The 10,003-nt window shown below is 39.3% G+C and overlaps 1 protein-coding gene across 2 annotated transcripts; it reads left to right on the forward strand.

Moving 5' to 3' along the window:
* Window positions 1-386: 386 nt before the first annotated feature.
* LOC119798948 lies at window positions 387-8,552 on the forward strand. 2 transcript variants are annotated; one of them, XR_005282792.1, is made up of 5 exons: window positions 387-832; window positions 5,415-5,458; window positions 6,527-6,666; window positions 6,769-7,025; window positions 7,635-8,552. XR_005282792.1 is itself a non-coding variant. In XM_038308622.1 (5 exons), exons 1-5 carry the CDS (start codon window positions 654-656, stop codon window positions 7,687-7,689), a joined length of 666 nt encoding a protein of 221 aa, XP_038164550.1. In that variant the 5' UTR covers window positions 387-653; the 3' UTR covers window positions 7,690-8,552. The 2 variants fall into 2 exon arrangements, 1 of the variants encoding a protein (XP_038164550.1); XM_038308622.1 differs by having other exon boundaries at window positions 5,415-5,449.
* The last annotated feature ends 1,451 nt before the right edge of the window (window positions 8,553-10,003 follow it).

Raw genomic sequence — 10,003 nt, forward strand, 5'->3', positions numbered from 1 at the left:
AGATTGCATGTTTTTTTTTCTTTTTATTTAATTCTACAATAAGGAAGTTTTAAACTTTTGAATTTATCTTTTTATTGGCAAAAACCAAAATAAAATCCTCCTAAAAATTACCCTTGAATTTTGATGAACATTTAGATTTTCATTATAGATTGTAGATTTGAAGCAGCTGCGAATTTGACAAACGTAAAAAAACACACAATAACACCATATCAGCAGCTCTTATGAAAAATGACTTGCATCAGCATGTGAGCAGAAAGCTTCTTGCACTTTTGACACCATGTTTATCTTTCTTCTTTTCAGCTCGCGTGGTGCAACCACTAGAGATAATTTATAGCTGAAAACATTTTGAGCAGGTGGTGTCTCCAGACCCCTTCCCTCAACCTTGCTCTCTTCTAAGTGTGTGCTTGTGCTTTCTTTCTAACAGATTGGGTATATTTGAACTTATTCCATCTTGAATCGGTATAAATAATTGGAAGAAAATGTGACATTAAAAACAAAAGAACTTATAAAAACAATAGCCAAATCATATCTTTTTTCTTTATGTTTTTTCCCCGCTTTTTTTCTGAAAATTTAACGGCAACAAGAAAAGAAGGGTAAAAAAAGTCAAGAGGACAGGGGAGGAAAGAGCGGACAAGATATGGGAACCCACTTGAATGCCGAGCGCAGCTGCAGAATGGTATTTCATTGGGATCTGTCAGCTCGACTCTGATTGGCCTGACACTGCTAATCCCTCCAGATGTTCAGCATTAACTGATGAGTGCGTGACTGTTCTGTGTGGAAGAAAACGCAGAGAGGGAGAGGGCCAGAGGACCCCGTTGCTGGTGGGACCAGGGTAAACAGAGCCTCTCATGGACCACTGTTCATGGGATTTGGGGAGATTTAGGGAACAGGATGATCCGGTATCCGGGAATTAGGTGGCTCAGAGTGTAGACTGTGTCAGCAGTTTGGGATCCCAGTTGCAAAAGTGGCTTCCCTGAACTTCAGTCATCAGCACAGGAAAGTTGTTCGCATAGATACAGACATGCCAGACTTTCCATTTAAATGTAAAAGGATGTCAACATGTCTGAGTGAGGCCCTCGGGCTTTTATCCTTCCTTGGTAATCCACCCTTACAACCAACACTGGCAGGTGTCCTAAACCTCAAACCAAGCTGAAAAGCCAGAATTTCCTGAAACTGTGTGATGTGTTTGTTCAGGCAAAAGCTCTAAAGTTAAGATTGGTTGTGAAGGCAGCGGTGGACAGATGGCCTATTAGTTGTCTATCAAATAGGGGATCATCCTTTGTTTGACTACATGCTGTTATTATCTAATGCAAATGTTTAAACCTTGGTGGCTTAAGAGTTTGTCCATACCTTTTACTTTAAAGGTATAGAGGATGATCTTTTATTTCCTGGTGGATCATCTAAATAAGTGGTCCTTCTTATCGTCAATCTATCTGATGATGTTTACATACGTGCTCGTCCAGTTAGCTATCTTTTTCTGTGCATGCGCACTTCTTTCATATGGGTGGAGAGCTACGGTTTCAGACAGTCATTGAAGCTCACCTTTCTCACTAGGTTCTTAAGAGAAAAAGTGTCCTCGAAGTGCATGAGGAGAAAAGAAAGGCCACAGAGGCTGATTTATCCAAGAATTATGGGACTTGCTGAGCTTGCATGAGCTATGAGAACAGCACAATTTAAACAGGGTGTGCACGAGGAGAAATAGGCTCATGCATGTTCTTTCACGAGCATTTTTTTTTTTTAAATTGAGAGGGCGGGTCTTTTAAAAAATCCTCCTCAATACGTTTAAGTGAATTAATCAAGTTTTTAGTAATTGACCAAACTCTGCAAAAATTGTATAACTGTGAGACAAATAAGCAAAATCTGTCTGCCTCACGCTGTTCAGTGTGTACAGGACATAAAGTTTGGTCAGTGAGCTCTTTTGGGGATCAAACTAATATTGAAATGACATGTGGAACGGGAAATGGATAGAAAGTTCAGAAAGAAGGTTCAGCCTCTTGAAAGTCTTCTAACAGAGAAACTTGCATTCAGTTTGGTCATCAACAAGTTGTGATTCTTCCAAGTAGACTTATTGACAGTAAAAGTCAAATTACTGTCAATTAATACTACACCTTTGAATGACACAGAGCTTTATGTTTCAGATCAGCAGAGAAAATATGAAAGAGAAGGAGGAGACTTACTTTTGTGCATTTGGATGGTTTATCCATGATGAGCAGTCACACTTATGAGGCCTCCAAGTGGTAGTGAGAATAGATGAATTTGACCTTATTACAATTATAGGCTTAGGCTTGCCTAGTCTAATGTAAATTAAAATAATATGTGCTCAGAAACTAAAACAGCTTTAATTTAGTTAGATAAAACCCAAATTGTAGTTAAATGCTGAAGCTGTGGCCTTGAGTGACAGTACTTTATCTGGGAAGCTTTAGTTGTGATTGCTTTATGCTACATCATCAGGGGAACTGTTGATTGTTAATTCCATGATTCTTTGATGTTGAGAGAAACAGTCCTTAAGGTTTTTCTTCTATTTTAATATCCTTGTTCTGACCAGACATTGACAGGTTTTCAGACATACAAGTGTTTGTTTCAAGGTGACTGTAAACACGTCGCCTTTTCAGGAGGAATTGTTAGGATAATTATTATTGATGATGCGTGACTCTGTTATAGCCTAATATTACCTGCCTGTTGTGTGTCAGAATTAATGTTTTCCCGAGTAGTTTATCTAATTAGGACAGTTCTGTCTGGCTATACCGTTATCATCTTCCCTAAGTGGCAAAGATTCAGGAATGGAATGAGAGCGATGTCCTTGATCTAACAACAAAGTGCAATATTTTGATAAGCCTGGAGTCATGAATGTCTCCTCATCTGCAAACATGTATGATGTCATGATGTGATGATGTGGGAGACTGGAGATGAATAAAAGGCTTCTTTAACTGTGATTCGAGGCCACTTCATGAGATGTGAGGTCCGGTAGTAATTAACATATACATTATAAAGTGTTATTTAAAGAGTTTCTCTGGAGTGATCTCTTTGCAGCAAAAGAACCGGAGAGAGAAAGTGTAAACACAGAGCTTTGCATAACATTAGTGGTTCCAGTAGTTATTTTCAAGGTTGGTGGGCAAGACTTTCCGCTGTGTATATGTCGAATAGACTGACTGTAGCAATTAGGTATAATTTGGTAATCTGAAAGACTTTTTAATGTATTTTTATATATGTTATATGTATGAATGAATTGCTTTGATTTGACAGATGTAAAGGACTTGATATTGTCACATGAAGTTGCAAATCCAGGTAGAATTTTACATAAAGGATTCTAGCTTTTTTCCATTTCATCCAGGCTATTTAACTTTAACAGCAGATCAGCTAAAGGTCTGTGCCTCATTATGAGCCTGTTGATGCTTAGCAGCATAACTCTCCACATCATGTATTGCTGGATGAATATAGGTGATTAGCTCAGCAGCAGATTAGTGAGCAGCTTAGAATTAGCACATTCTGAGTCATCTTTCAGATTTTACTGTTAACCTCAGCAGGTCTTCTTCCACCTGTTCCTGTGCAAACACACACACCAGGCCCCTATTGTCAATTAACCTCCTTAAATGCTCTAAATTGAGCTGTCTTTCCTATTGAAGCCTTGTTTGAGCCATGCTCAGAGTGACCTCCCAGGTAGTAAACAAGACTCATCTCCAGCCTTAAACATAACAGTCTTTTAATTCCCCTAATGTGCAACATGCAGTCATCCTATGCCTGTAAGCATAGCTATGAGTTGCTAGCTGTCATTGTGGAAATAACCATTGCTTCTTCTTGTTTCTCATTATCAGGTTGGGTGGAACAGGCAATGCTTTAAGGAATTCAGTTGCAAAAAAAATCTAATTGTGTTTAGATAAGATTGTGTAATCTAATATAATTCTGGGGCTTAATACATATTCTTAACATATTGTACTTCTGAAATTCTGTTTCAGAAATGATGGGCTGGAGTCCTAGTGACCCAGGGGATAGATTCTACCAACTACCGCAGTATCTAGAGCTAGCCTAAACACCTGCACCGACATTCACAGTGTGCCTGCATGTACAGGCCTGTATGAGTGGCGTAGAGTTAAAATTCAGCTCCTAACTTACAAGGGATTGGTGTCGAGCAACGGTTAAACAAATGTCTGTCTGCTTTTAGCTCCGTTGTCATGTTTTTAAAGAACAATCTTTTCCCGTTTTTACAACGGTTCAGTGTCCAGCAATAGTAAAACAAATGTCTGTCTGCTTTTTGGCTCCATTGTCATGTTTTTAAAGTACAATCACTCATGCACTGCGTCAGCACTACAGTAAAGGATGATGGCTCCATAGAGAGGACTGTCTAGGGGAGGAATACCAACTTTCTTGTGCTGTGAAAATTAAACATTACAGTGTTTTCTGGAAAATAAAAATAAGCATTTTATTTATGCAAAATATCTTTACAAAACTGAGTGATGTGACATCATTGGGGGGTTATATTGACTTCATAATATATATAGTCTATACTAGACTCTTAAATAATACATAAACATTCTCCCTGTATTATTATTCATGCAGTGTGCAAAAGATGCTTCTTTTCCTCTAATCAGTACTGATCACAGCTTCTCATTGGGGTTGAGATCTAAGGAGTTTTCTGATTGAATTCGATCATCCAGAGGCTGAAAATGGTGTATGCAAACAATCTTTTAGATTTATCAAACCATGCATGTGTACAAAAACAAGCAAATGCCCTTGATAAATCAAATTTGTGTGCACAAGTTTCCACCTCATGTTTGAGCCTCTTCAGAACCACGTTCAACCATGAATTGTCCATGCAAAGCACAAAATTTATATATTTAAGTATTTAAATGAGCCAGTTGATGGATGGCAATGGCAGCAAAGAGAGCAAAAGAACCCTAAACCCATATAAGGAGGGTTGGCCAACCTGTCAGCCTGTTATATGTTGAACCCCGTTCAGCGCATGGATCCAAGAGCAATGCTCTAGGAAGTCTGATCACCTGATAAATCAGTAATTATCATGAAAACATGTTCTTCCTAATTCTCCCATTTTCAATATCCTCTTGTACTGCAGTATTTATAATGCACTATTACGCACAGGTGTCACAGTGTTAATAAAAATGTTTACTGTAATCAAGGTGAATTCCTCTCAAATTGTTAAATTCATGTGTTAATCTGTGGAACCACAATCTGTTGATCACCTAGGACAACAATGAGATACTGAGAAAACATTTAATATTATGCATGCTTTGATTAAGGATTTAAACTGCAAATCATGAATACTTACATTTCACTTGTGAAAACAAGAATTACACTGCAGTATTGGATGCTTATGAGGATATCTATGATTAATATTTAATATAAATTGATATTAAATGTCTGAGAGGACTTGATGTGACTTCAGTTCTTCTTTCTTCCAGAGCTGGTAGAAGGGACTGCATGTTTCCGCTGAAAGGAATGTGATGTATGTAAGTTTCTGGCCTCATTCTGTGCCTAAGCAAGCTTGATCTCATGTCTTGCCCTTGTAAAATGAAGCTGAAAATTACATGTCATCACTATGTTTATTTCTCAGCTCTAGGAGATTTGGAAGAGTTTGCTCTTTTAGTATATTTTGATGTAACTTATTATTTCTTTTTAATAAGGGAGTTTTTCCTCTCCACTGTCGCTACAAGCATGTTTGGTGCATCAACTCATTATCTTTTAGTTATTGAGTCGATAGAACCAGCTGGTTTTGCTTGGATAGAAACCTTTCAACCAATCTGACTGTATGATCTGGTTAAAATGCCTCTGACGCCAGGCATACACTGCATGATTTTTTGCCCTTTTCAGGCCGATTTTCCAGTCATGCAAGAATTTCTCGATCTGGCCGAGTTTCAGCCTGATCGTGCTTCCTGCGTCGTGTAGTATACAGGGGGCAACGAGGGGCGATCAGTCTGTCACGACCACCTCCTGATCAGGAATCATAAGGTCGGGAGAAAATCAAACATGCTTGAAATTCATTCAGCTGTCATAAGGTCGCATCAGAGCAGTGGGGCACACAGTGTGAGAACATGCATCGTGAGCTATGAGCTTTTAAACCCAGTGGTTTCATCATACAGTTTGAGCTGTTGCGCCGTGCAATGATTAAAAATATCGCACAGTGCATACATGGCTTAAAGTGCCTTGAGATGACATGTGTTGTGAATTGGAGCGATATGAGTAAACTGAATTGCATTTGTAATACGGTCTAACCTTTTCTTCTTTTGGATGAAAGTGTTCTCGCATATGATCCCACAACAGACTAAAATAAGAGCAAATCAGAGACAATCTCTTCACACTAATTGCTAGCAAATAATATTTGTAACTTGGTTGATATTTTTATTGTTGAGTAATATCATGTCTTACTTGGAATAAGCATTATTACCTTTCCAAAGTTAACAAGTAGCAAGAGTCTCTTATAAAATTGATTGTTGATGTCTTTCCCAGTGGTAGGGTTTCTGTTTGTGGGAGATGTTTTTGTGTTTTTCTTTTACTGTCTCCACCCATCCACTAGATGGTGCCCTTTTCCCCTCTTGGCCTGGAGGGCCTCTTCTGGTTTATTGCTCACACCTGCGGCTCGTTTGGTCATTACCTGAGGAGTATATGAGCAGCAGACTGTCACCACCTCAACGCCAGAGTGTTTGCCATTATTGGGTACTCTAGCCTCTCTGAGATTAGCTGAGTCTAGCCTTTTGAGTTTTTGTCTCTCTGAGTCCAAGGTTCTAACCCTTTGTTCTCCTTTGTGGTCTCTGGTAGAATTATTTCCTGATCTACTGGATAAGCCTGGTCCTTCAAGCCTTCGAAGGAATTATTTGTCTCTCTGAGAATAAGGAAATCATTGACCGCTTCAGTTTGCAGTCCGATTCAGGAAAGCTCGTTGACAGTCTGCTCTGGTGCTCCTCTGGACCACTACAGAGGAGCTCTGTCCACTCTGTCTGCCCTCCAGCCAAGTATCTCCTTATCTGTACAGTCCCCACAAACAGGAACCAAGGAGCAACCACAAGTCATCTACAGTGAGTCCTTCCCTGGCTTTATTTTAGTATTGGCCTAAAAATTCCCATGGACCTAGAACTCATCACTCTAATCCCCCTTTAGTGTTTCCGGTTCCGGTTCACCTGACCGCTGGATATTCCCCAAGCTAAAAATCTTTGGTTTTTGTCTCTCCGAGTGTCACAATTCAATAAACTGTTAAACTTTTCATCCGCCTCTGAGTTGTATCTGCATGTGGGTAAAATATCTGAAACCTATCATGACACCCAGGGGCATAAGGTTAACAAACATCTCCATGATACATAGTTTTTTCCTTGCTGATGATCGGTTGGTCAATAGACTATTATTAGTGGCACCTGGTTGCTATGTTAACCCTTAAATCTTCTAGGCTTTGTGACATGATGGAACAGACCATGCATATCATGCAAATGCCAACCCAAACAGGATAAATTCAGTAAATCAACTGTAAGGTTTGTGAACTGTGTGTTGATAGCAGTTTCTAGTGAAATATGAAGGTCAATAGATATACTCTCCAGACATAAGTCATACAGTATAAGCCCTGGTTGTTTTTATGCAGCATGCTTTATAAGGCTGCAATAACTGGCCTGTCTGCTTTCCTCTCTCTAACACAGACGAGGTGAATGGAAGCAGCTGCTGCCGGCCCCTCTGGGATCCATGCTGAAATGAAACTATCAAATGCCCCCGGACCGAGGACAGATTGCTTAATGTGTGAAAGCTGCACCGTGTTCACAGACATGTTTTGTCTGCACAGGCAAACTTGTGAAACAAGAACTTTGTTTTTCTTCTTCTCTCTGCATTTTGGTGAGAGGTTATGGATAAAATGATAACTGGAAGCGGTCCTTTTTTAGATCTGGTAGGAAATCCAGTGGTTAAAACAACTCAACATGTGCTTGGCAGTAATGAATGGGTAAAAGCTGTTGGCAGAGCGTGAAGTCGGGGAGTAAAAAGGGGTGAAGAAGTAGGTATGGCGTGAGCTGGGGTTGGGGGTAGGGAGGCAAAGATAGTCCAAAACAAGTTGGCTGGCATCTGGGACCTGGTTGAAAATCGTGTTGCAATTACTCTATTAGCATGCTCAGCTGCACCACTGTTTCTCTTCTTTTGTTTTCTTTTTTTGAGAAACCTATGACAACCAACAAGGCACATAAGTCCATCAGAAAAGAAGCCTGTCAGAGGCCTATTGTCTGCTTCCATGCCCTCACCCTGCTATTGACTCTCAGCTGTTAAAGAGAGCCAAGGAACAGCCAAAGGCATCATGGGAGCAGCAACAGCACTTTTGGTGCCGGTTGTGACTGACAAAAATCTGGCAAGTAAAGCAGCTCGCCAATGAAGCATGAAATGTGAATATCAGCTGTCTTCTTTTCAGGAAGGAAAAATGTTTAGTTTAAAAAAAAATACATTAGTAAATAACAAAATCGACCTCTGGAAAAAATGGAAGAGCCTTGTCCTAGTTTCTTTAGGGTAAGCAGATTCAGTTCCAGATCTCAGATCTTTAAAACTGTTTTTAAAAACTGTAAATACTCTACATGTCTAGATCCAACATTGATATGAATGGAAAGAATCCTTCTAATTCTTTTAAAAGTCTATGACTTGGTTTTCATGTCAGTGGTTTTCATACATGTTGTTAATGGTTGTATTTTTTTCTGTTTGAGTGATATCGCTTAATCGTTTTTTTATTTTTAATTTACACTATAAAACAAGCAATAAAGGTATCATCATCATTATCTATTTTATTTGTAGAACATTTTAAAATGGCTAATTGGTGAAAATAAAGGCAAGAATTTGTTTAAGCTAAATAAACAAGGTAACTAAACAAAGTCCTACCGGTATGCCAACCAATAAAAGTACGTTTTGAGCTGTGTTTTAAAATATGGCAGTGAAGCTGCCTCCATAATGTGCAGGGAGAGGCTATTTCTTTAAAAGAGGAGCAGCAATAGAAGACTCTGGCCCATCTGAGCTTCCTCTTAAACCTCAGTACCTGCAGCAGCTGCTGTTCCTCTGACATGGGGGACCAAGAAAGAAAGAAGGGGGGGACAACCTGGGGTGATTTAAGCATTTAATAACAAAGATAAGAATTTTAAAATCAGCTCTAAAATGCACATGAAGATAGTGGAATGAGGCCAGGATAGAAGTGATATAATCATATTTTGGAGTTCCAATTAAAAGATGAGTAGTTTTACACTAGCTGCAGGCGAGACAGCAAAGACTGTCAGTAATCCAATGACGATGAAAAAAAAAAAAGTCGGCTGTTATAAAATAGTAAGTGGCCTTAAATATAGTAAGGATTTTTTTTTTCAGTTTATTCATCGAACCAGAAGTTCAATTTATTTCGCCAACAGTCACCATGTCTGGTCATCTTGAATCTGATGATTATATTCTTCAATTTATATTAACCACAAACATGCCCACTTTATCTGTAGTAGAGCAGTCGGTCCGAAACCTTTTACATATGTATAGGGGTGTCGAGAAATGTTTACAAGACAAATAAACTCAGTTTTTATGTTGTAATATTGGTGTATTGTAAATAAAATATAATGGAGACATATAAGTGATCTTGCCGATGATGACTGGCTTGATTGTTCATTCCATTTACCAGCCAAGCTGCGTCCAGTTTCTCATTGCCGTTCATCTGATCCACCTACTCCAGCTTCTATTTAACCAGTCCTCTAACTGGTCATCAGGCCAGATTATTCTCGAGCCATTGGTGAGAGTGTTCCAGCTTTACCTTAGTGTTTCTGATTTTCTGTTCTGCCTCTCAACCACTGAGCCTCCCTGTTCTCATCTGTTTGCCTGATCTGTCTTTGGACTCCTGCTGGATTCTGTCTGCTTGCTGAACTTGGAGCTGTTTCCTGTCACCGACCTGGATTTCCCTTCACAACCTCTTTAGACCTCTGATCTCCTAGTTCTGAATCCTGAGCCTTTCTCCAGCTTTGCCATTGGGATTGTCCTGCCTTCCTTTGTCTACTTGAATCTGGTCTCCTAC

The sequence above is a fragment of the Cyprinodon tularosa genome, unplaced genomic scaffold (assembly GCF_016077235.1).
Source record: "Cyprinodon tularosa strain WSP-4 unplaced genomic scaffold, ASM1607723v1 ctg117, whole genome shotgun sequence".
NCBI lineage: Eukaryota > Metazoa > Chordata > Actinopteri > Cyprinodontiformes > Cyprinodontidae > Cyprinodon > Cyprinodon tularosa.